The 27,442-nt window shown below is 44.7% G+C and overlaps 1 protein-coding gene across 2 annotated transcripts in view; it reads right to left on the reverse strand.

The window, feature by feature from the left end:
- Positions 1-11,667: 11,667 nt before the first annotated feature.
- Positions 11,668-27,442, reverse strand: part of SRD5A2 (steroid 5 alpha-reductase 2) — a 28,532-nt gene continuing 12,757 nt past the window's right edge. The window contains exons 2-5 of one of the 2 annotated variants that reach the window (XM_083830088.1): positions 17,435-17,501; positions 14,638-14,739; positions 13,569-13,719; positions 11,668-12,988 (exon numbers count right to left, since the gene is read on the reverse strand). In XM_083830088.1, the coding sequence (XP_083686214.1) occupies positions 12,922-12,988; positions 13,569-13,719; positions 14,638-14,739; positions 17,435-17,501 (387 nt within the window). In that variant the 3' untranslated portion in view covers positions 11,668-12,921. Of the gene's footprint in view, positions 12,989-13,568; positions 13,720-14,637; positions 14,740-17,434; positions 17,599-27,442 lie in introns of both variants that reach the window. The other variant, XM_083830089.1, reaches the window with a different exon arrangement.

A 27,442-nucleotide genomic window follows, 5' to 3' on the forward strand; every position in this document is an offset into this window, starting at 1 on the left:
TTCAGGTTTGAGATTGCATTTCTGGTCTCTCTTGCAGCTCTGTCAAACCCTCATCATCATTCGCATTGAAACAAAGCAAGAATGGGCTTGTGCGGAAAAAGAAAAAAAATCCTGAAAATCTAACTCTGAAATACAGTTTCCCTGTGATTTCTTGTGCAGAGGGATTTTTTAGATCCGTTTATGCAGCGCAGTATCAACACGCAGTGCACTGAAACTGAGAAGGGGGCTTCTGTGCTGAGGTGCTGCAAACTAGCCTGCAGATGTTTTCTGAGATCTAAAATAAAAACACTGCAATAATTAAGAGGGGGTTTTGTTCTCTCGTTGGCACTAAAGTCACTCTGCTGTCTACAGTTCATTATCACAGTGCAAATACGGTATGTGTAAGGTTGTTTATACAGTGTTCAAATTTGGAATGCCCTGATTTACCACAACTTGAGCTGGGAAGAAATCAATTTGAGATGGTTGATATTAGGCATTTTCTTTGGTGGTTGCCATCTACATGTGCAGTTTTAAGCCAAAATACCAGAAGGTGTAAATTAGAAAACTTGCAAGCAATCAAATCCAAACTTTTGTAGCAAAAATATGAATGCTGGAAAATACAAGCTGAAAAAGGAAAATAAATCATACTGGCTGCTTTTCATAGGGAACACGGACATATGTTGAAATGACTGTCAAGTAGAGATTTTTTTAAAAAGCGTGCAATATCCAGCAGTTCCTCCCTCAGCAGACAAAGCAAATAATAGAAGTTCCTCATAGCAGCACGCAGGGGAGCACAGGATATCCGTGTTTCCTCAAACCATCTGCAACAGACTGCTTCCTGAAAATGTCTGAGAGTACAAGTGATTTCCCTGTACAGGTGAGCTTTAATGTCAATGTGCTCAGCTGTGTGAGCAGCACTGCTGAATGTGAGTGATGAATACATTTGCCAGCACAGCAACTACAGTGTCTAATTTATTGCTGTGTGGGCTGTCTGGGCAGCTCAGCCCTGCAGCCTTTTATTCTGCCAGATGCTGATCGCCTCCCAAGAGGTACTCAGACACCTCATTTGTCAATGGGTGCTTGGCGCCGTGCAGAAAGTGATCAGCACCTTGTTGGATATGACACACGTGCTGAAAAATGAAGGTTATCCATCCTCTTGCAAACACAGACGGTGAACACAAAGCCAGTGCCCTTGAGAGAGCCACTGTGACCTCTGGTGTGAGCAATTTGGAGGAGGAGACATCACTCAGTGTGCTGAATCTGCCCATTAGCTGCTGGAACAAAGATTTACTGTGAATAAATAGTCCTTTCAGCTGCTCTCGCTCCACCATTTCAAAGATAGAAAGTGTGTTTCTGGAAGTGGCGTCATGGTAATTATCTGGGTGCCACCAGGTCGGGAGTCTCCCCAGGTAGCCCTCAGACATGGGGCAATGCCCAGCCGGGCTCCAAGGGAGGCTGTGGAGGCCAACCCCCATGTTTTGCCCTCCTGCTCACATGTGTGGGGTGCTTTGTGCTGTGACCATGCCCCTGGCATGGCCGGGGCAGCTCCCCGCGCTGGCAGGGACGGCAGCGCTGCGCTGGGTGTTGCTTCTTTGTCTAGGGGTCCCGGGGGCTGCCTGAGGAGGGGACTTGTGTGCAGCACCTGGTCTGTGAAGAAAAAACCTGCCCCCAGGTTTCTGTGCAGTCTCCCTGTCCCTTCAGCATGCCCCTGCCTCTGCGGGACAGACTGCTAAGCTCCTCTTCCTTTTGGATGTACCCACATAAAAAAATTCAGGGTCAACAAGTTTGGCCTAGATGTGCTGGCTGAGAACAGAGTCCTGTTTTGTGAGGCTTCACACAATGATAGGATTATACTTAGCCTGTCTCACAGAGTGCTTGCAACTTGACAAACTGGAAGGCAAACAGCTGTAATAAGAAACACCGTGCTAAAATTCACCCAGCAGATCAAGCGCTGAACCAGAAGCATTGGCCAGGTACCCCCGTCCCTGCCATCACTGGTTCGAGTAGACTTGTGCAAAAGTAGGTGGCAAGTGGGTCTGTGTGTGTTTGTTCATTGCAGTGGCTGCTGCCTCTTAAGAAATGTGCTCAAAAAAATAGTCTGCTAGATTAAATATATGTTGGAGGAATTGCTAGCCTGCAGCTGACTAGCACTCTATCCAAGGAACAGCTCCAACAGCAGCTGCTCTTTCTGGATGATCAACATCACCTTCCTTTAATTTTGCAAAGCTAACGATGTACAAGGATCTATCTAAGGGCCAGATGGCACCATTGACTTCTAGTCCAAATTTGCCATTGATTGCAGTGGAGAATTATACCTAAAAATAAGCACTGTGACTTGGTCTTGGCTTTGAAAAATAAAGTTGCATAGATTTTCAAACTCTAAGAGACAAATTCAGTATTCTAATCCCCCTTCCTGCATGAGAACAAAACTCTGGATTTTACCTAGTCATATCCACATCAAGATCATGACTTTTGGTGGAAAGACAAATGACACTGCTACAGTATGCATGCTAGTAGAGCTCCTCTCACTTCAGCTGGAATTAAATCATAGGAGTGGGAGTCCTCCTCACAAGCCCCCCACCTTTCTGAGTGAATGTGATCTGTCCCAAAGTAGCACAAAGTGTTTTATTTCTTTGTGTATGTGATAGATCCTAGCTGCTTTGCAGCTTCCCCTTTATGAAATGAAATCAGATCCCCGTGAAGGAGGATTAGGTCTAGAATTTGCTTTTGACTGTCTTGTCTGTTTTGTCTGCCAGAAGAAAATACTACTGTAATCAAGAAACATAACCCTGGAGATTGATAAACCTGATCCCTCTGAATGTACTTAGGAGTATCTACTTAGGATTTCTGTTGTGGTTAACCTTCTGCATTATTAATAAGGGAATTCAAAGCCCTTTATCATAGTTAATCTCTTTTAAGACTATTTTGCAATGAGCTGATCCAAATTGTTTCACCACAGCCTGCAGCATTTTAGGGCAGGGCCAAGATACAATGCAAAGTACCAGCGAGACAAACCCAGGGGCAAAGGTGAGATCCTCAGAAGGAAAAGGAGAGAAACAAGGAACCAAAGAGCGGGGTTTACATACATTGTTAAAATCTCATGGTCAGCTGAGGGAAGTTGGAGATAGTGCTGAAGAAGGCAACTGAGAAGCTTGGCTGCAAAAAATGAAGAAAAATTGGAGCCGGGGGGTTCCCTGTACTGAGAAGGTAAATTTTTCCTGTGATAGATAGTGACAGGGACGGGGAGTTTGCTCAGCAAAGATTTGGCTGCCCTGTGGGGCTAGCACTGTAGGTGCTGCTGGGTGCTGTCCTATCCAGGCTGCCTTGACAGAGCTTCCAGTGAGAAGACTGCGCTTGTGGCCATGACATTGAACAATTATAAGAAAAAGCTGTGCTAACTACCAAATTCATGTGTTTTCATCTACTTCTTCAGCTCAGTTGAGGAGATGCTGTAATTCTGAAACAGGCTGAGGTTGCAAGTGTCTGCCACCACCAGCCACGCGCAGGACAACCCTACTGTGCTGTTTAGCTGCCACAGGGTGGGCATTTTCTCAAATCTGAATGTAGAACAAATAAGTAAAGTTTCTGTCAAGAAAGTGACTTGCAGCCAAAGGGGAAAAGAAGTGCAGTTGTTGATACAGCAACGGAAACAATCTTGTAGGAAATCTGAAGCAGCATCCTGCAGGGTTCATTTCGTTTGTTTTTGCCCTTCCTTCTAAATTTGTGAGATGTCTTCGAGTGGCTAGATTGCTCTTTTTCTTATTTGGGTATTCCAAGCTTGTGAACTAAGTCAGATTCATTGCAGTTTTCACCATTTTTTATTTTCTTCTTTGGTCTTTAATAAAAAATCTGTATGGAATGAGCATTAATAAGGCAAAAATTACACTTGCCAGAGGCAACAGCTGTTATACTTGTGCTTGAAAAGGAGGAAAGAAAATCTTTTTGTAATGACTGCCAAAAACTTCTTCATGCTTTTTGGAAAGAGTGAAACAACAGCTGGTAGAGACACGTGTTCCTCTCTCTCTCTCTCTCTCTCCCCCTCATCTTGCCTTATTAGCAACTGTTGGTGCAAGTCAAAATAACAGTCATTTACTGAAAATAAGTAAATTTATCTGGAAATAGTTAATTCCCTACATGTGTGCACACATTCTCAAATTGAAAGACACAATTTATTCATGGTAACTTCAAGGAAGAAAATGTTGTTTGTTTTTTTTTTGTTTTTTGTTTTTTTGGCCTAAAAATTGTACAGCATTTAATGTTTGTGGTTATAGCAATAAAACAATCATGATATTTTCAACAGATCATTTGAGTGAGAGGTTAGAAGCTTGTAATGCTCAATATGAGAAACTCATGACAACACTTTATGTTAAGCAATTGCAGAATTGCAGTTGGTAGGAAATGAGACTGTCAACATCTCCTCAGGCTGAGGGACAAAAACATCACCAAACACACTTTGCTGTGATTGAGAAATCCTCCCAGTGAAGGAAAATAGAAGAAAATACCAAAGGGATTCAAACCCGGCATCAAGAGCTGGTAGCATGTAGCCCTTTATCCAGCTTGGCTGTCCCATTCAGAAAACATGCTCTTGATGAGATGTTCCTCAGGCTGGCTGCCTTAGTGTGCTCCTCAGAGAGGAACAGGCCCCAAACAACTTTCCTTTTCCCTTTTCCACTCAGGATAAAGTATCATGTTTTCTGTTACCACCCTCAGCTCAAGGAAGAGGGGGAAAACATCTGTGTCCTATCTCAGGTGCCTATACTGGGTGCAGGAAGGAGTCTTTGAGCTTTTCTGGATATGTTTCTGAGGACTTTCTGCATTTCCTCTGGTAGCAGCTGGGTGGCATGTTTTCATACAGAAGGACTGTCTCCAGAAGGACGAGGAGGACATTTCGCTTGCCTCAGGAGGGGAAGGGTGCACCTGCTTCTCACAACCGCTTCCCTACAACAGCTCTGGCTGGAGGATGGTATTGAGACCTACTTCTTGTGAGGATAAATTGCTAAAGCTGAGCAGTTCTCCAGGCTATGTGAAACCTCCACAACTCCTCAGTCCCACCTTGAGCAGGTGTCATGGGTGGCCACTGCTGCGTCCTTGCTCATTATATATCTCCCCTGGCGTGTAGCTGGGGGCTGTGCATCGCTAGCTGTGCCTACCAGTTCACACCCCTTCTCCTGGCCTCTAACTCACCATCCCGCTCACCCCTGCACCACCAGATCTCCACAGCTGGGGCTGAAATTTGATTTTTTCAGGAAAAACGGGGGCGCATTAATCAATCACAGCCCTATGATGAGTCCCCAGTGCAATATAGACATGAAACAAGATATAAATAGTTGTAGGATATGTCAGGCTGGGCATTTTCAGCAGGTTCTGGTGCCATCGCATAAAGGCAGAGGTCAAGCCCTCTTCTGCAATCCTGTGAAGAAGCCTGAACACTCACACTAAGGGATGATTAAGTCCAATTGAAAAAGGTGAACATGTAGGGCTTGTTTGGCAGGGAAAGTGCTGAAAGATGCCAAGAAGAAGTCACTAAATCTTTTTTTGCAGTTGCAAGTGAGGAGGGCTTCCTGGGAAACTCTCCAGCTCCAGCGCTGCCTGAGTCGGCCGCGCGGGGCCTGTGAGCCAGCTCCACCTCTGAGTTGTCGCCAGGCCTCCAGCATGGCCGTGAGTCATTCCTCCTTGGCTGTTTTTCCTCTCAGAGTTTCAGCATGGCAGAAAACCCCAAACAAAAGTGTGTTGGGTAGGGAAGTGTGCTGCCCTTGTCAGAAACATCCATGTAAAAACTGCCGTCCTGTGTTAGTCAGCCCTGGCAGACCCGCTGCTGCTCTTAACATCCGTCTCCCTATATAACACACTAATTACCCAGGGCATCTGGCATAATCAAAACCGTTCTTTTGTTTTACTCAAATTCCCATTTACTTAGTTCCCAATCCCTGCTTTGCCCAGGGGAGTGGGAATGGCTAGAGAAGGCTCATCATGTTCTCTGAGCAACAGCAGTGACGCAGTGTCAGTAGACCTCAGATAAGATGGGCTCAGAGCAAGAAAATCCAAGAAAACATGGTGCTACAGTACCAGCTGCACTGTGAAGCCAGGGTTTGGCCAGAAGGTGTGGGTTGGATTCACTTGATATCAGTTACAAATTAATGACTGATTAGATAACCAGAATATGCTTAGATTGCAAGAACAATCTTTCAGGGAGATGACCCTTTTGCCCCACAACAAGGGGTACAAGGAAGTTGTCCCGTCCTTGTGTTCGCCTCCTCCATGACCTGCTGGTGGAGAGATATGTGGAGAGACTAAGACACAGGGAGAGAAGAAATTCTGAAAATACCTGTGAAATGGCATCTCAGTCAGAAGCAATGGAAAACAGAAACACTACTTTATGAAAAGAAAGCTTGCCTGAGTTGCTGTGGCTAACGCATGGCTGGATGCTGGATAGGAACAGTGTTGAAAACCACTGGATACAGGCCACTAATATATTTGAAGAGAGAAAATGCGGCTGAAACCAAAGCCTTGCTGAAATCAGGGAGGATTTTGCCATTTGATGTATTGTGAAGCACCAGTTGCCAAGCCTGACTTCAGTCCAATGCCATTACCACAGCTCCAGGGCATCTATTTCAGTTGTGGGATAGTCACCACAGTTTGCTGTTTATGGCTTTGTCTGTGATATGCTAATAACCACTGGGGCTCTGGCTTGTAGCTTGCTGGCTGTGAAGCCAAAGTTGTATCACACGTAAGAGGGCTGTCTGCCTGACATAGCTCAGTTAACACCCTCAGAAACATTTCTTACTGTGTGAGGCTGCCAGGACGCGTGACGATAAAGTTTCACCCCGCTGCACAGAAGGCAGGATTAGTACGTTCAGTGCTGAAATGCGCGCTTCCTACCTCCTACCAAAGGGCTAGCTCTGAATTCCCAGCCGAGGAAGCAGAGGGTTTAGATTAGGAGGCTCCATTGATGCAAACGTGTTTTCAAGCAGCTTTTTTATCATGGGTGGTGGTTGCTGGTATTTTAAAATTGTCTGTTCCATAGGGCTGACAGAGCCAGCTTCCCACATCTCTAGAAATCTCCTGTGAACGCTTTCTTGGTTTCCTCTGCATAAACACTTTCCAAGTCTGTGACTGCTGAAAGGACAGGCTTTCTGTTCCTGCAGAGGTCTGAAACACGTTTTTTCTGGTCAAATAGCAGTGATGCTGTTTTGGCCCAGGCAGGTTCCCAAATCATCTGCAAGCTGCTCTCTCGCTGGGGGGACTGGCCTTGTTTCTGGAATTTCCATCAGAGGAAACAAATGTTCTTGGGGCTGCTCGCAGGTACCCAGCCACGCTAGGTGAGAAGAAGAAGAGGGGGCTTTTCTCTGGTGTAGCATCCAGAGCTGTGGCTGGGATGTGACTGGGGAGGCTGAGGATGAAGACTCCACAGGGGACACCAGAGAGGTGAATTCCCCTTCACAGGTGAGAAACCAAGCGCTCCCTGGGCAGGGGGAGTCTCGCTCCCGAGGGCTGGTGGGCTTGGCATGAGGATGCAGGGGGCTCGTGGAGCTGCTCCTTCTCTCAACACCTGAGGTAGGGCAAGGGCCCTCCTCCCAAATTTGGCTCAGTCCTGATTGAGGTTGCTGTGAACCCGCTAAAATTAACCCCTCTGCAAGATGTCCAACTTTTACCATGCACCATGTAATGTGTCCCCATATCATGATGTGCCTACTGCTGGTCCTCTCCCAGCCCCAGGCAACCAGAGGCAACCAGGTAAGTGCTTGAAAACAGTAAGATATTGAAACCTTAGTAAACCATCACAGCATTGTTTTTTCTATGCTGCATATGAATTGTGGAAGGTACAACGCAATACCTGTCTCTCCATTCGCTTCGTGTGTGTGTGACCTCACGTGGAAAATTTGGGAAAATTAGGCAAGTAAACTGGAAAGCAGCCTGGCAGGTGCCTGTGGTACTGGAGGGGATGTGAGAAGTGTTCAGATGGGATAACCCTGGTTCTGGGAATGACACTGCAGGTCACACTGCCAAAACGCAGCTGTCTCCCATTTGGCCATAAATGAGGAACATGTCATTAATGAATGGAGGCAGGCTCACTGCGGGTACTTCTAGCATCCCTGCCTCCTTAGTGGGATTGCAGGCTTCCCGCTAGGGCGCTGTGACTCACAGTCTGAAGGAGCTGAAGTCTGCACTGCCTCTGCGGGAGGCCGCTGGCACCCAGCGGAAAGGCCTGGTGGTGGAATTGTACCAAACGCTGCATCAGTTAAGCTCTGAGTCTGTTCTCTTCTGAATATGCAAAGGAACTCATCTAATGTGGCTTTGAAATCTGTGTCCTTTTCTTTTACTTTTCAAACATACAGCTCTGAAAGACAGGGTTGTATCTATACTTCAGGCCTTCACAGCACCCCGGCATTGAACAGGCACTTGTAACTTGTGGTAGCATGAACCAGAACCAGGCCTGAGTGTCTTCCTTTACTCTTTCAGGTGTTACCGTTAGGCATTTCTTGCTGCCTGACTTTGGTACCACAGAGCCCAAACCTGCCACCTCTGTAGAAAATAACCACATGAGCAGCTCAGTGGCCATCAATGCCTTTATTCACAGAGTATGGTACAGCTCATGAGGAACGTATCTGGCAGGCTCTGGCCCTGAATTAATATCAGATGTTTGTGTTTCCTAGATCACATTACTCCTGCAGGGACAGCAGCGTTTGGGTTTGAGAGGAGAAGTCCCTAGAAAGCCAGCTCTGAGACATGAGGCCTATTCAGGAGGACCCCAGAGGTGGCAGAGGAGAGGATACGAGGCTTCCAGGACTACGCTCAGATTTAAATGAGACCCTATGGTGATTTGCATTAAAAAACATTTTTTTAATTAGACAACTGATTCAAATGCAAGCAGGCAATCTCTCTGCTGTCAGCAGATGATCCTGAGGTTCAATGGGTGATGTGTTAGCCTTTTTCCTTATTAGAATATCTCAAGATAGATCTCAGTGCACCAGTTGGACATCTTATATATCTTCAGAATATTTTGCAATACTGTACTGTGTCCCAAGAATATGCAGCAGGCTGTATCTTATTTGTGCTACATGGGTATCTAATGGCCTCAACTGAGTTTGGGCCTATTTTGCCAAGTACTATAAAACACATAAAATAGGAATTAATCCTGGCCCTCAAGACCATTTCCAGGGACAAGCAATAAAACAAACCAAAAAGTGGTGAATAACTTGCTGAAGTTCCTCAGTGGATCAGTGACACCGTCGAGTACAAACAGATATCTTGAGTCCAAGCCATTAGAGCACTCTACCTATCTGTGCGGGTCCCTTGGTATTTGTGATTCCAGGACACACCACGGCTTGATATTTCTGCAGAAACATGCAGAACTTCTGGCCAAGCCTAAGAGGCTTCGTGTTCCAGGAGAGTAATGGGAGCAGAAGTGCAGCTCCCAGATGAGTACTTTTCTTAAAGACAATCGTTCAAGGGCCAAAACTGGGGGCTTTGCCTTTTGAATAAATGTGTTATGTAAAATACGCACTTTAAAACAATAGCAACAAAAGCTCTGTGTTGCCTGGAGCCAGTTTTCTATTGTCTTTGGTGACCTCTCGTCTGAAGCGTGGACAGAAGCCAGGCAAAGGCTGGAGTGTGTGTGGCACAGGGAGATGGGAATAAGACATGGCAAGTGCCATTGTTCTCCTCTTTGCCTCCCCGTGAACAACGTTTCGCTCTGTTTTCAGTTGTCAGAAGACATTAGATATCTAAATTACGGTATCAATAAGTGGTCTGTCTGATCACTTGGGTGCATAAAATGTGTTTCACAGAGGAAACTGTCAGATATGTGGGGAAGCCACTTGTGTATTACCAGAGCGGTATCGTGCAAGTTTACAGAAAGTCAGATTCTGAAGACAGCATTTGAACAATACTAAAATAATTAAATTAACAAGAGTCCTAGGGACAAAGGATTAGTTTTCCCAGCAGTCTGCCAGCATGGACAAAGGCTGGGCGATCGGCTCCACATACAACAGGTCTGCTCTGCAACACTCGAGAGCTGTCCTTGGGAAGGCCCTCTCCAGGGGAGCTGCACTGAAACGGAGTTGTTCCTCAAAGAGAAATGAAAACTTACATATGAATGATGGGAGGAAACCAAACAGAAAAATATTATTGCAAAAGGGGGAGGAAAGGAATGAGCTATTATTGTAAATGCTTACCAGCGGAGGACACTTGTGTTAGCTTTTGGCAGAACAAAAGGGCATTGCAAAGAAAGTCAGAAAAGTGCTGGTTTTCAAAACACTTTACAGTCAACTCTGTAATCATAATATGTGCACATAACTTCCAGAGGCTTGAGCAGGGGAATATGAAAATGTCCACGGTGTTTTTCTCCTGGAGACGAGCCGAATGTATTATTCCTTATAAAAAATATGGGATGAAAGAAATGTATGGGGAGCACTGTGCCCCCCACCAGCCCCACTGGGGAGCTCCATGTGGGGGCAGCCCGTCCCTCCTCTCTATCACTACTAACATCAACCATTGCTTGTGAGTGGTTTAAAGCACACACGCATCACTCCCACTCTCCAAAAATGCCACGGGGTGCCCGGCTCATGGGGCCCCCAGCCTGCAGATGGCCACTGGTGGGCCAGCTCCCATTGTGGACCATTGCCAGCCCTCCCGCCCCAGTGGGTGTCTGGGCCTGGGGCCAGCAGTGCCAGTAGTAACGATCCAACTGGTGGAAATACTTAAATCCTGTTGAGAAAATGGCCCTTTTATCGGCCTTCCTTAGGTATGGATGGGACAAGCTCGTGTAGGTAGAGTAGCAGAGTGAAGTTAAACCTAGGCTGACTAGGTCCACTCTGGACCAGAGTGAGAGGAACCCAGCAGGGTGTGGGTGAAGACATTTTAGAGTGATGGAGCACAGCAAGAGCAAATAAATTCAGGGAATAATCGTGTTCTAAGAGGAGGGGTAGGTAAGAGGGATGAAGGAGTCCGCATGAAACACTGTTCTGGTTCAAAAAGTGGGGCAAAGCTTGATCGCTACTCAATCTCCAAACTCTCACTACTCAATCTCCAAACTCAAAAATAGATGGAGGAGACAGCAGTTAGGGAACTGGCACCCACAGCCCTTTTACTCTCTCACCACTTTGAGGTTTAGGGGAAAGAAAAAGTGCAAGGAGGAGCCAACCAGACACCAAAGCTGGCACAAGAGCCTCAGGGCTACAGTCTCCTTCCCCATGCGTTTCCACACAGCAGGTTTAAACAAGGAAACAAAAGGAAAATACGTTTGTGGTGCTGATGTGAAATTCATAGCCACAACAGTTCTGCTTGTGTGTTATTTCATCCTGCCCTCACCTTTGCCTGCACAGCTCTTTGGCAGAGGGTCTGTCTATGCTCTGTGCTGTACAGCAATCAGTGCAGTGGGGCCCAGCCTCTGCTGGCCACTAATCCACAGTAATCACAGAACCACAGAACGGTTTGGGTTGGAAGGGACCCTAAAGACCACCTGGTTCCACCCCCCTGCCATGGGCAGGGACACCTCCCACCAGACCAGGCTGCCCAAAGCCCCATCCAGCCCGGCCTTGAGCACCTCCAGGGATGGGCCAATGAGGACAATATTAGCAAAGCAGGGAGGGTTTGCCCAGAAGAAGGAACCCAATGTGAGCAGACTGTATAAGCAATGTCAGAGACTTGTTTCTGTAAACAATAAATCACAGACTAGCACAGCTCTGTGTTTTACATAAATTTTATTGTGTTTTGGAGAAAATCATACAGTCAATCAGGTTACTCCAGCAGTATGTAATACGTTTAGTATGTGTGGTCTGGTCTTTTTCTTTCCAGCTACCCAGCATAATTCTTAGCAGGATTTTATGCTTTAAAGAGTAACTAAACTATCAGCATCCTCTGGGACATCTGTTCCTATTGACATTTTTTGGCAAATTCCTAACTATATTCTGAAATTATGAAAAGACATACTGTGTCTTTGTGGAAATTCAATAATATCTCTGTATCATTTCCTAATAGGAGTATCTGAAAATGTTCCTCTTAGACAAAATGTACTGCCAGTGTCAGAGAACATTTTCTTCAACCCAGAGCTTTTTATTTGTTGTATTTTTTTTGTCACACATCACCATCTCAAGTTATTTTTATGAATAAAAATTGAGTGGTTTTGAGTGGACGAAGTTTTTATTCTGAAAAGGCCTCTGGATTTGCCAAAGGGGAAACAAAAGTCCTAACGTAGCTGCAACAGCTTTAACAAAGTACATTTAAAAAAAACAAACTCCTGGTGGCTAAAGATTAATCATCTGGCGGTGAGGAGGGCATTGCTTAAGGAAGTAACACAGACATGCTTGTGAGTGCCAGCTTAAGGTGCTTGCATCTCCACATATTTCACGGTGCCTCTGTGCCACAGCACCCTGCTCCAGCCTTGTGCTGGCACAGGTGTCCTCTTGTTGCGTTGCGGCTCCGGGAGCTAACCTCGCTTTTAGATGCAAAAGTAATGGGCTGAGTTATTTTCTTGACAAAGGAGACCCCTGCTCCAGTGTAAAGTGTGGGAACACCGAGGGCAGTGCTGGCAGCACGAGGGCGCATGCGCTATGGCATGGGGGCAGGAGGAAGCAGCTCTGGAAGGGCTGCAGATTGGGGTGGCTGCTGAGGACTTTCACCTGAAGTCATGGGCTTACTTTCTACTTTTCTTCATCAGCTTTTGGCCAGTGCTTTCTCTCTGATTTCAGTGGAGTCATGCCCGTTTTCCACAAGTAGAACTCTACAGAAAAGCAAGTGCGTTGCTTGGGAAGTCCCTATGCCCACAGCTACCTGCAGTTTCTCCCATAATTAAAACAAGAACTTCAGTTCCAAATGACCTGCTTGCCTCTTACAACCCCAGGTTACCATTTGTACAATTATTGATAATCAGACCTAACTTTAATACTAGGAAAAAAAAAAAAAGCCCTATAAAAACAGAACACAGTGTCCATATTTCAATCATTAAAAAACAAAAGGAATCAAGGCTTTCCTTGATTTTGGATAGTCCGTAAATGTCTTGAGATAGTACCTGAAAGAAAACAAGCAAGAGAGTGAAACTGCATACATGCAAGAAAAGTGGACAGTTTCAATACAGCTCAGCTGAGGAACCTTATAACATCTCCAAACTGCTTTGCAATCTCTCTGTGTTACTCTGCAAAAGAATATTCCCAAAATATTTATATTTGGTTATTTAATTAAGTGAAAGCTGATAATAATGCTAAGGTTGTAGCAGACGTAAAGTAGAAACCTTAGGAATTCAGAGCACAGGAGCATGTCTACTCCAAAATATTGCAGAGAGTGCAAGGAACCTTCAGGAAAGGTTCACGTTACCAGGCCTGGTGACAAGGTGCCCTAATGCAGGGGAAGCAGTGATGCAACTCATGCTACATTAAATGACTGTCAGGCCCATTTGACTCCACAGGTTTTCTAGCACACTGCTGTACTTTCACCTAGCCGTGAACAGGCCAATACGCTTCTTCTACATCGCATTAAATTTGGATTTTATCTTGAATTCTGGCCCTGCTCCTTTGCCCCTCCCTGGCATTTTGCAAAGTGCATTCCAAGAGCAAGCTGCAGCACACTGTAGGAAGCAGTATGGGTTTTGATACCTGTGATGGTGATAAGCACGTGGCCCAATGCAGCAAAGAGTAAAAAAGGCAAAGGCGAAGGCTGGTAGGGACCAGGTTGCAATGGCAAAACCAAACCACTCCACAATTTCTCCAAAGTAGTTGGCTCCAGAAACATAGGTGAACAGCCCCCCTGCATCAAAAGACAAAATATGTGGTTTTTACCCTCCTGGGAAGTTCCTTCCCATGAAGTCAGCAACCAATACTCTACCGTCCTTATTCAGAACCCATAACAGAAACCTAAAATGACTTCCCTGAAGCCAGTGGAGCCATGTCAAAGTACAAGGAAGGTCTTATCAGAGGCAATTCTAAACCAGAGGTTTCCGGCATTTCACAATCATTTATTTCCATTTGGAGAAGGGCTTAAGAAAGCCCATTATTAGAATTATCTAAATTATAATTATTAACATTTATTGAATTCTTTTCTGGCCCTAAAAATATTTTGCAACTCCACTACCTTTAGGGAATGCAAAATCTGGATCTCAGTCTTGCTAATCAAAATATTTACAAGGGGCAGGTCAGTATCAAGAGGCAAGAAATGGAGCAGGGGGGAGAGATACCAACATCCACAGCAAGCCAGCAGGAGTCAACTCCAAAAGCAGGACCTCCTGGATCGCTGTCCATGTTTCTCTACAGAGCCAGGCATTTCCTGGTTCATAGCTCTGACTTTTTTTCCCTGAAGTTTACATTTTTAATCTTCCTTTTGCAATGTAAGAAGTCCACTGCTTCTTCTTCCTGGACCAGAAGATTTCCTTCTTTGCAGCTGCCTTTTACACGGCTAAAAACTCTTATTATGTCCCACTTCAATCTTCTTTAAATTATCCAGCCTATTTCCTACAACCTCTCCTCACAGGCCGTGTTTACAGACACTCTTGTTGCTTCCTGCCGACTGTCTGCAGCCAGCTCATGCTCGTCGCTGCTGCTCAGGGAGCATCTGCAGCAAGTGCCTGAGCGATACTGGCGTTTATGCTTTTATTTAGTTTTGCCACAAATTCAACCTGAAAACATCATCTGTCCTGCTGCACTACTTTCCCTAATGACAAAAACATACCTTGAGGAATCTTGTAAGTAACTTCCCCAGGTTTCCTCAGCTGGCGCAGCAGGAGGTCACTGTGAATGTTGATTCCCATCCCCAGCAGAAATAAGAGAAGGCCTAAGAAAGAGAAATGAGAAATGGGTTAGAAAGGCAGCTTCTGGTCTGTCCCATTATCCCTACCCAAAGAATTCAAGCACATTTGTGAGGTTTATCTTTGGAGAACACAGACGTGAGCCCTAACATGATGTGGGTGGATTCTTTTTCAAGTCAAAAATGTGCTGCTACTGAAAAAGCTACTGAACTGGGGAAGTATGAATGATGGATGACAAAATAACTGTGTATCTCCGTGTCAGCTGTGGGATCCCCTACACTGGATAACTTCAGTGTGGAGAGCAATTATGCACAGAAAAATGACCATCCTGAGCAGACCGTTCTGTCAGTCCGACCAGAGCACTTTCAGGTGCTGTGAGAAAAAACTTTCCAGGTGGACACAGTCACTGAGCAGCATAGTCAGTGAACATCGAGGGGAAGGGCAAATGGTGTGTGCATCCGAGATGTGTGCACGTTCCAAAACCAGAGGGCAGGTCAAGGCTCCATTTTCAAGAAGGACATGAAGAAGATAGCTTTCAAGAAGCTATTAGAAGAAGAAAGGCTAAAAAGTCAAGAAGCATCCCTGCACATGGGTTTGTGGGCACTGCGATTGCTCCTCAGGCTTTTTGCCGTCGTGCTGTGGTGTGTCTGTATGTCCCATCCTCAGGCGGAGAGCAGAGCTTGGTGCTACCACGTGCTACCAGCTGGAGCAGCAGATGTGAGGATAGTCTGCTGCCAATTTTCAGCTGCTGTATGGTTGACCTTATCAAGTCCCACAAGTACAGACGTTAATGATCTGGAAGATCAGTCATTCAGCTCAGTCTTGCCCTGGCTGAGCAGCACCTACGTATTGACAGTCCCCGGGGACATCAAGTGGCCAAGTACTGGGATGGGCTGGGGGGGCTGGGAGAAGGAGGAGGCCAGGGATAGAAAGGATCAGAGAGAAGCAGGTGCTGGAGAGAAACTGTGATAACTGACAGGATACTGGCAGCAACTGAACAGGAAGTTAAGGAAGTAGGCAAAGGACCTGAGGAACAGGCTTATTTTGGGTTGCTGAGGGACAGGTGGCTGAGGTAGCCAGAAAGGTTAGCGTGAGGCAAAAAAGGGTCCTCTGCCTGCCAGTCTAAAAGACCCCTCTTGTACTTTCTCCTGACTTGTCAGCTGCTGCTTGCTCTTTTTCTTTCTGAGGTGTCTCTTTTAGCAGTGAAAAGTGAAAAAGAAGAGCAGATAGCCTGCTAGCAGGCTCTATACCACATCCACGCTGATGGCAGCCTGCCACAGCCGTGCACGTTACTGCAGAGCTGTAGGCAAGTTTCATTATTCTCATTTTACAGCTGGGGAAAGAGGATCCCAGGGAACACAAATTTATCCAGCATGCCACCGGAGCAGGGAAGGGAACCTACATCCCAGGGCAGCTCAGTCCACTGGCAGCGAGGCCGTTTGGACAGAGCTGTGGGCATGTACACGGAGCAGTCGCTCACTCGCTGAAGGCTGCTGACAGCTTCTGGACAGCATGATTCATTGATCAGACTCCATTTAGCTGAAAAACTAGAGGCATCTGATTGAGGAACTCTGCAGGTGACATGCCCTACATTTCATGCCACATTAGACACTGAGAAAACCATGTCTGACAGGAATGAAATGGAGGTGGTGGGTGCTAAGAAGCATAGCAAAAAGACTAAGTACTGGTAAAACCTCAACACTTCCAGGAGCAGCAGAAAGTTGGGAAGAATCTGCACAGGAAGAATACATTGGTTTTTATTTGAGATTTTAAGTACTGCTAATAATGTTTTCTCTTTTTTTCCCCTCATTAAATATATTTTTAATTTATTATGCAAATTAGGCAGTGTGGCATTTACTTTGATAGATATGGAAGCTGTTGCAAAACAACATCCATGATTTTTAACATGTGATGCTGTGACACAAGACTGAACTTTCATCCACTGCCTGAAACAGTGTACGGAAAGTACCTTGGTTACTTTGTACTTATCATATCCAAAACATTTCCTCCGATCTCCATGTTGATTTTCATTTCAAAGTGTGCATTTAAAAATCATCTTCGGTGCAGCACCAAATGTGTAATGCCACCTAGCTGCTCTTGCTCAGTTATTCTCTCAGGGTTTTGACAGGGCGAAATTCAGCTGGATTTAAGTTACCGAACAGAAAGGAACCTTATTAACATACAAACAGACTGTGCATGATCTCTAATCTTCCCATGTGCCCCACAGGAGAAAAAAGAGCCCTTTGTCTCTAAAGCTTCATTTATGCTGGGGCTTTGCCCTCTGTCAGTCAGAATGGTTGCATCAAGTGCAAACCACCCTGGCAGGGAGAGAAAGCCACAGCCTGCCTTTGCACACTCTCGCCACTGTCTGGTGGACATTTCTGGCCAAGCAGGGGCACATCCCTGCTCAGCTGAGGTCTGAGGCAGCATATCCGCAGCCCGCAGCAGCAGGAGGCTCTTGGGTGGCGTCAGTAAAACAAGGCTGGAGATTTGAGGCTGTGCTCTAAGACCCTCCATCTTCATCCTGCCTTCAGAGGTGGCTGCCTAGCAAAAAAATGTCACTGCACATTCAGTTGTTTTATCTGGGCCAGCAGGCAGGTTTTATGCTGATTTCCATCACAACTGATTTGACTCACGTGTTCTGTGAAGATTAGGACGTAATTCAAAATGCTGACAAATTGCTTGGAGATTACATCTTGGGAATCCTGCAGCTGTAATTACCTGATGTAAATCTGATGTCAGTGCACCAATCGTTTGGATATTCAGCGCAGTAAATCAGGTAGTACCCCTGGAGGAAGCCATTATAGATACAGAATAACGTGCCAAAGAAAAGCAATTGCAGTGGGAAAGGTCTGCCTCTAGTGAAGAAGGGGTAAATAAATGTCCTAAGGTAGATAAGAAAACAAAGTCAGCACATTACATGATAACATTGTATTTGCAATTTCTTTGCTGTAGGAAGAAAAACTTTAACAAAACACAAAATATAAAAAAGCCAGTAAAGATTAAATGTTGGGAAACAACTGTAACAAAATAAGACCAACAACAAATGGGAACAAGAAATACTGCCGATACCCACATTTTTCTGGTCCCTCGGGACTGAGCACAGGGTGGGAAGCTAGAAATCTCATCCAGAGTCACTGTGGCTTCAAGAATATCTCTCTGCCTTCATTCTCCCTTGTTGGTAACACGAGGAAATCAAACCACAAACAGCACTTTCATACTGACACCTTGCCTGCCCTTTGCTGCCGTACTGCAGAGGGCTGAGCAAAGGAAGCGGTGGAAGCACACGGGCACACTGATGTTCAAAGTCTCCCAGATGAGCCAAAAGCACTCTGGAGGAGCTTCCTTGTGGAGAAGACAGTCCTGATCCCACCACCAGGAATGACCCCTGAGGGATTTAGATCATGGGGGGGGTGTGGAGTTGAAGGCAACGTCAAGACCCCTCTGGTTCTCCCATCCCCTGTGGTATGTAACCTGAGGTGTAATCGCCTTTCCCAGCTTCTCCTGCTCCACTCTCGGATCTCCGCTCATCTCCGACACACCGCAGCTCTGTCCTGCTCTGCTCGGACACTTCGACCTAGAGGCAGAGTGATGTTGTTGGCTGCATGGGAGAGCCACTTTGCCCTGGTCTCTGCCTCTCCTCCATGCTTTCATACTCTTCTCTAAAATAAGAAGAGCTAAAAACTTCAGTTTAATATGCTAAAAGCCAAGATTTTCACGCAGTTCCAGCAACCAAAGCTTCCTTAGACAAAAGCTGTGCTAATGCTAGCATAAACATTTGTAGGAGCAAATAGTTTGTGATTGTGTGGTTTTGGTTGTCACACATTCTCCACCTGAGGAGGGCATACCCCTCTTGACCTGTACGCAATCCATATCATTTTAGGGAGAGTGAAGTGGAGACGTTATATTCAGGACTGTTAAGTATTTTCTTACCTGTCCAATTAAGTTCTGTACATGATAAAATCTACACTCTTCACGTCTTTCTTTTGGCCTCTCAGGCTTTGGATGGTGCTTATTATCGCAGTATATAAGCTCTAGTGGTAAGCAATCCACAGCCTGGGTTGCCAATATCAGCTTCAGCAAGCTGAGGCATAAAATGTCATAACACTATAAATCTAGCTTGAATCTTATTAAGCATGTCTAAAAGTGAGTAAGCTGAGTACAAGCAACAACATGTTAATGTATTCACTGCTTTCCAGAGCAAGATAAGCCAAATTGCTGGCAATTAAGACAGCTATGATGCCGAAGTACTAAATATTTCTAAATACAGTGAAAGCTAAGAGGTACAGAAAATATTTTTCAGGCAGTGGTATCACGAGTCACACTTACTAAAGCATGGAAAGGAATGCTCTTTGGAGTACTGTTACCAGCTATTGCTTTTGTCCTTCAGGAATGAGGTGCTGGAGTAGGTGAGGCCAGCTTTAGCAATCAGACCTGCCTGTTGAAATAATACTGGCAAACTGGACCCGAGCAGCTATGAGAAGTGGGACACTCCTAAGTGGAGACTTGGAGAAACCAAATTGTACAGAAACATGGGTTTAGGAGGGGAATTTACACAGCAGATTGGAGTGAGACCCTTTGTCAAAAACAGGTATGCTCGAGACTCTCCTAATTTCTCTAGCTGGTACGGACAGAAGTTCCCACCCTAGCTCCTGTTCCTCGTCTCAGCTCCTGGTGAAGCTGATGCTTGCCACGGCACTGCCTGAACGTGCTGTGGCAGTACGAAGGCTACAGGTGCTCACAAGATGGTTCATCCAGCAGTAACGGGAGGGCAAAACTCAGACGTGGAGCTACCTACCATGGGTGCCGTGGATGCAGGACAGAAGGAAGCTCCATGCACGGTGTAAGCACAACGTCAGGGGAGCCAGGAGGTGCCAGTTTTTGTTGTTGTTGTTGAGGGGATAAATCCTGGCATCAGTGAAATCCTGACTCATAGTGATTTCTGAAAATTCAACACAGGATTTCATCCAATAATCTGTGTTGTGGAGCAACTTCTCTGAGGAAATCTGCTTCAGTTAATCCAGAGGCCAGACTCAGTTCCCTGTGTCTGAACAATGCCAGAAGCCTTTGTTTTAACACAGGGCTTGTCAGCTTGTGCCACACAGCTACCTGAGGGTGCACAAACTATTCCTGATGGGTTTTGAAAAGGCAACTGAGATAAAATGAGGACAGTTAATAGGATTAAATAGTACATGGAAGAGTCTGCATCTCTGCTGAAATTATTTTGCAGTGTGCAAATCAAAAGAGGATCAGAAGCCACCATTTTAGAACAACAGATCAAAAAATGGCCTTTTGTATTTAGACCAATGACAAATTTGACCTTTATCTTTCAGTGCAATATTGATGACTAATCCTTTAGTCCTTTATTATCTTTACTGGCCGAAGGCACTGCATCTGACTAAACCATTGCCAACAGCTTCCTTTTAAATGAATGAATAATAAATTATTCATCTCCTTTTCCATCGTTTATTTTCCAGAAGAACAGGTTTCAAACAGAAAATGACTTGACATTGCATCAAATTTCATCTCACAGGTATTAGTCCAGCTCCCTTGAAAACTATGGAGGTTCCAACTAAAACTGGGGGAAACCAGAGGTTTCTTCTTCTTTCCTTGGAAGGTGGCAATCTTTTCACCAATGTTACCATAATCCAGTAAGAGTGGGTTCTCAGACCTCCTCCAACAGCGTGTTAACTGGAGGCATTTATGCTGCTGCTGTCTTTTCTTCTCCAGGGCCCAGGTACAGTAGTTCAGGCAGCAGCAGCTTGTGCTTTTCAGTCTAGAAACCAGGGGTGTTTCCAGTGCGCATGAGCTATTTTATACCTGGGGCAACTGCGTTAAGCCCCAAGATACACTGTTCAGCCGGGAGAAGAGAAGACAGAGAGGTGATCTGACCAATGTTTATACATTCGTAAAGTGCAGGAGGCAAATGGATGGGGCCAGGCTCTTTTCAGGGGTGTGCACTGATAGGACAAGAGGCAATGGCCAAAAGCAGGAACACAAGAAGTTCCACACAAACATGTGTAAGAACTTCTTTACACTGAGGGTGACGGGGCACTGGAACAGGCTGCCCAGAGAGGTTGTGGAGTCTCTTTCTCTGGAGATATTCAATACCTGTCTGGACGCTTTCCTGCTCAACCTACTGTAGGGAACCTGCTTTCAGCAGGGGGGGTGGACACAATGATCTCCAGAGGTTCCCTCCAACCTCTGTGATTCTGTGACCTCAATGCTATTTCATTTGCACGGACAACTAGCAACATAGGAGTTTTTGCTATAGATGGTCACTTGACCATGTTGGTGGGGAGCTGCTGCCTTGGCATATCCGACCACTTGGGTGAAGGCTGAAGACATCCACGAAGATGGATGTCTTCTACCTGGGCTATCTGTGATGCCCTGCAGAAAGCCTCTAATTATTCTGGAGACTTCTGGATGTCAAAGGACACGTTGCAAAAACATCTGCTGCTGAAGGGTCTGTGCTAAAAATAGGCACATACTTTCTCTTTTTGAGACCAATCCCATAAATTATTTGTGGATTGCTCTCTGAGTCAATTTTTAACTTTTACTATTTTTGAGTTGTATCATACTGATTCTCACTGAATACTTGCAGAAGACTGCTGAGTCTATTCTGCATGTGCAGTCAACACCAGGACACAATCTGGTAGCTCATTTTCATGTGCCAATTCTATTTTTTTCAGTTATTCCAAATAGGATTTAAACAAATGTAACAGTTAAAATGTCAGTTTCAAGCAGTAGGCAATCTTGCTATCAGTTCAAAAGGACAAATACTTTCAAAAGTGAAACAGAAGGATTTTAACCCTCCCTCATTGTGCTGTCTACAGATACCCTGGCATCACAAACAACAGTAGAGCTTCCTTCCTCACCTCTCTATTTCTCTCCTCATACATCTCACTCTAAGCTGCTTTGCACTTCCTCCTGATTCCCATGGACTTTGCAATAGCCCCAAAAGGTCAATAAGACAGGAATATTTAAGCAATGAAAGCATGCAGGTTATTAGGAGCCAGTTGTACGGCACAGGGTGGACCACGTCCCTTTTGTCAAGGAGGTGTGTGCAGTGAGACATGCTCTGGCGCAGCCTCGAGAATCCGTTCTGGCTATGACCCAGGCGACATGTACACCAACAATGCTGGCACGCAGGAATGCCTGCTGGGCTGCTGAGCCTCTGGCAATACCTGCTGTAGGTCCAGGACAGACGTCAGATCTCCTGACTGCAGTACTGCAGTTGCACATCATCTCCTGATGTTCGGAAGGCTGTAAAGTCAGGAGCTGAGGTCTAGCTGCAGCTGCCTGCGGAGGCTGTGTGTGGCCCTGGGTGACCGCCAGCTGCAGGGCACCTCTTCTTCCTTGACCCTTCCTGCATTGTTGCAAGTGTTTGGGACCATCAGAGAGCTGTAATCACTTGCTGGTCCAAGGCCCAGTTCTGTAGACCCATCTTAAATCACACAAAATCATAGAATTGAAGGGGTTGGAAGGGACCTCGAAAGATCATCAGGTCCAACCCCCCTGCCAAAGCAGCTCCCTTAGAGCAGGCTGCCCAGGTGGGCATCCGGACGGGCCTTGAATATCTCCAGAGAAGGAGACTCCACAGCCTCCCTGGGCAGCCTGTTCCAGTGCTCCGTCACCCTCACTGTGAAGAAGTTCTTTCGTATGTTGGTGCGGAACTGCCTGTGCTCTATCTTGTGGCCATTACCCCTTGTCCTGTCCCCACAAACCACTGAAAAGAGGTTGGCCAAATCCCTCTGTCTCCCACACCTCAGGTATTTATACACATTGATGAGATCCCCTCTCAGTCTTCTTTTCTCCAGGCTGGACAAATCATTGTCCAGTGATTGTGATGGGAGCAAGAGCTCCCTTTTTACTTCAGTCATGCAGATTAACAGATAGCTATGACTAACACAAAGCTGGAATTAGCTCTCCTTTCAAAACCACATGCAAAACATCCTACTTCCACGTTCCTCCAAAGATCTTTGGACAAAGTTTTGGTCGCTATAACTTAAGGAACAAGAAAGATATACGCAATACTGACAAGCTTACAGTCCAGCTGCAAAAAAACAATAGTAGACCTGTCACCTTGGGTTTGTTGCTGAGTATTCTGTCTAAAAAAAAATTGCTCAATCTACAGTTGTTGGGTCATTTGTGGCCCACTTAGAAAACTCATCCAACCTGAAGCCTGTTCGTAGGGACACTCTTTCTTTGCAGTCTCTTAGGAGCAGGTTCAGGACTGTATGAAGGCATCTGGCAGGAGCACTCATCTTTCCTGGGGAAAAGGCACAGGCACACATCTGTTCGAGGGATGGGAGAAGGACTGGGGAAACCCTGAGACAGAGATGGCACCATGCTTAGGTTTCAGGAGTTCTTGAGAAAAAGGGCAATGGAACATGGGAAGTCTGGGCAACACTGACTGAGTGAAAGACAGCAGAAATGGAGAAGGATTCGGAGTGGCAAAATAAGAAGAGGCCTGGAAGAGATTCCTATACTGGACCATTGGATCTGCTGAATTTGGACTGAAGATTAAAATGAGAAGATATATTGGAGATAAAAAATATCAGAAATAATAGAAAATAATCTATTTGGTGGAGCTGAATATCTGTGTGCAGAAGTTCTCATGATACTGAAAGCAAGCAAGTTCAAATCAATCAATATATACATACTAACATTGTACACAAAAAAAAAATGAAGTAAAGAGCTCAGTAGGACTGGAAGAAGAAGGGGGATAACCACAGGTTACAGACACAGGCAGGTCCTTTAATAAAGAGGAGAAAAAGTCTAAGGCTTTGGAATGCATATTCATTTTTCTATGTCAGTGGATAAATCATATTCCAATTCAGAGAGACAGAGGGTAGCATCTTCCCTGGGTGACCGACCACACCATCATTTAATGCACTTTCTTCTGAAAGACTTTTACCAAGACAGGGCACTGAGTGGGACAGACCTCTGCTCTAAGCCAGTGTGGTAACTTGAGGGTTTCACAGTGTTTCACGTCTGATCTGAGAAAATCACACAAAAACTGAGTGAGTTAAAAATGATAGAGTTAAATCCCTAGAATAGAAAAGCAATTGCTTAACACTGGCATTTATGAGCAAAGCTCCAGAGCGATACTCACTATCCCAAGAAGGCTGACACCATGGGTGGCAGCACTTGCAGAAGCCAGCTCCATAAAAGGTTGACAGTCAAAGGGAATCAGCAACTGTGCTTGACTTCTTGCCTACAGTTTAATACAGACTTCAGGTTGAATTCTTGGTGCTGAATCAGAAAAGCTCAGCTGCTTACAACTGCATTTGAATAAATTGGGATTTTAGGAAAAGATCTACAATAATTTGCAGAAGCATGTATATCCAATGTGAATGGCTAAGAATAAAATGCTGCTTCTACACTACTATCAATCATTGCTAAAAAAATGATGCATTGAGATTTTTTCCTCAGATAAATCTGAGGAATGTGAGCTATGTAATGTTCAATTTCAACACTGTAAACACCTAAAGTCAGTCAGTCATGACAATCTAGTACTAGCTGGGAGCACCTGATTAATTGTTACAAATTTTAGGCATGCTATATGGTTAGAAAAGTAAGAAGGACATATACAGTGTAGGGATGAAACGGAGTCCTCTTCACATCATTGCATGCAGGAATGATTAGATGTGCAACACTTAACAAACTACACGTGGCTGGAAAAAAAAAAAAAAGGAAAGAAAGAAAAAGAAGAAGGAAAAGAACAGGACCTAATAATGGGTATTTGTTTTTAATCAGTAAGGAAGGACTGTGTAGGCTTGACTCCAAGGAACACATTTCTGCTTTTCTAAATTCATTACAACAGCAGCCAGGTTTCAAAAGCATTTTGCAAGTCTGTGTATGAATTACTTCCTTGCTCCTCTTGTTATTCTGCCATTATTTCTGAAGCTGTCACTGGAAAAATCTGGTATCTCCCAGTGATTACCAGCACCCAGTCAGAACCAACAAAGGAGAATTCTTCCTTTTCACTGTTTAGAAAAGGCATTGAATCGTGAAAAGCATTGAATCATTGTGATCTTTTCTACTGGCTTTAGCAGGTAACAAGTGCCACACTTCAATTATTATGCATTTTCTAAAGGGAAACCAAGAACAAAATTCTTGGGCTTGGTGCATTAGCAAGCTGTGCCAGCAAGTCACAGTCCGTCAGCAAGCTACAATCAGTATACATTTATATTGATATATTTGTTTCTCACAGGTTTCCATTTTGGAGTAGAAATTCCAAATTGGTTTTAAATACCCTTAATTACAAAATATTATTTTATTTATATTTGCTCTTAGCTAAGCAAATTTTTATGATGTCTTCCTTTTTGCAGAAAGGATCTAAAAGAAAGCTGAACTAAAAATTGGGAAAAATGGATTGGATGTCCAAAAGTAACTGGAGCAAGATCCTAGAACCAGCTGTCTCTATCTATCTCTTCTGCCAAACTGGACAAATTCACTGGAAAGACTGGGATTTGTTTTCAAAATATTTTGCTCTTTAATAGCCAAAGAAGGTAAAGTGAAGCTAATAAAGCAAAGGAATGATTTCCTGTGTACAGATCCCTGCTGGAATCAAGACCATCCCTCACAGACCCACAGTTTGCCCACAAAGACCGCACAGCAAAGTACTGGAGTCCACAATGTACAGCATGATGGACCTTTTGCCTAAAAAGCCAAACTCTAGTATTTGCAACAGCCTCCTCCTCCAGGAGTGCTATATACCTACAATAGCAGGAGGCAGGATTTATTTCTATAATTAATGTAGGTAATCTTATTTTCTTAAAATAGGTTTATTTAGTGAAGGAATTAACATAAATTGCATGTATTATGGGAAAGGGAGGGTAGCAGCAGCAGTTTTTCCATGTCTTGATCTTAGCAAGACTTTTTATACTATCTTACATGTCAATCTTAGAAGTTTCTTGGAGTTTCCTGATATAGATGTTATTTTAAGTGGCAGTGAAATTGATTGTTAAATTGTATCAAGGGATCATTAACACTCGTTCACTATCAAAGTAAAAGGGTATTTTGAGAGAGGTTCTGTAAAAGACTTTTCTGGTGTTATTCAGTTGTTTTCATGAATGATATGCCTCTGGGAAAAAGTGAATATTCTTAATATGTTTATGGCTAGCACAACTCTGGGAGATGCTGAGCACACCAAGAGTGAGGAATAGAGTTAACAACAATCTTGAAATATTGGCTTCATATTTTTAAAACAGTAAGTCTGATTCAGTAAAGACAATGATAAAATAAAACACTTGGGTAAGTCTAACCAAATGTAAAAGACAAACTGGAAAACTGTCTGGATAGTAGAGGGAGTGCTGGTAGGTCGCAAACAGCATGAGCTGAGAATGTCGGGCTGTGTTAAAGAAGGTGAATGTTAAAATACTATGTGGATACAGGAGCGCTGATGGAGATGCTCAGAGCGATCTTTCCCCTTTGCATGGTGTTAGTAGGAACTTAGAGTATACTGTGCCCAGCTGAACTCTGCACTTTCTAACATGCAGGGACAAAGCAGAAGCAGTCCAGAGAAAAACAGCTGTGGTTTAGGAAATGTGAGGTATGTGGAAAGACTGAAGCACTCCGGGTTGTTTCACCTGACAGAAAGCCTGTGGACGACATTGTAACAACTTACAACTCCATAAAAAGTTGCTGCAAAAAAGAAAGAAGTATTAGCTGAAGGGTTGGAAGAACGTCCGTCACTGGTGGTTTTTAAGGACAAGTCAGAGAAATGCCCATCGGGAATGACGTTTAGACCGATCGTCTTTCCTTATTCTCTGTAATTTACCCTGCAATTACAATTCCTGGCTGTTGCAGGCTTGGTCATTCAGGACACTGGAGCTCGTGGAGGCCTCTCCTGTGCTAATTTTGTCCTTACAGGCCAAAGCCCTGAGAAGAAAATTCCAGGACTATATGTGGCCAGGAAGAACTGTCCAAGAGTGGGAACTTGGAGCTATCTTGGTGAGAGGAAGCTGGGGAGGAGTGGTGAGATTTGGAATTAACTGAACAACAACAACAACAAAAAACTAGCAAGAGCAAAACCTCTTACTCAGGCTGCAGACTGAACCCAACGCCAGGCCAGCTGTCCCAGTTGAAACCCTAACTAAACTTGGTCCAGATTTAAAACTGAATGAGTGGTAGAGGACAGGACTAGGGTCAATATGAAAAGATGGACTGCGGTGAAGACAAACGTGCAGATATCAACCGCAGTGCTTCATGCTTGCCTCTACTAATTGCTGGTATCTAAAGGACAGCGGTACATAACGATTAAGAGAGAGTTTGTTGTTTTATCTAAGCAATGGTGTGTCAAAGGCTCAGCCAGCTAAAGCATATATTTCAGCAAGGTATCTCACTCTTTTCTTCTCCAGAAATAACCACTTGATATTTATGAAGACAGATCACTTTGTTCCTATTGCTAAACTATGGGTGCCTGCCAAAGGCATGAAACATGTGCCAGAGTAACTTAACCAGACACTGTGCTATGCACTTCAAAAAACTTGCTGCTCCACTGGAGCGGAGAGCTGAAAGAGTTCACAGAGGCTCAGAGTGTGAGCAGAACAAAAGGACACATCTACATGAAAAATGGTACACAATCCAAGGATGCACAAATCTGTGCTCTTACAACTGCACTTATCAGAGAAAGTGTAATTATTTCCCACAAGTGGCCCACATGGGGCTGAGAAATGACCAAAGAAAACCAGTTGGTAAGCTAACCCTCTGCAAAGTTAC

This window comes from Anser anser, assembly GCF_964211835.1.
Source record: "Anser anser genome assembly, chromosome: 3".
In the NCBI taxonomy this organism is placed as follows: domain Eukaryota; kingdom Metazoa; phylum Chordata; class Aves; order Anseriformes; family Anatidae; genus Anser; species Anser anser.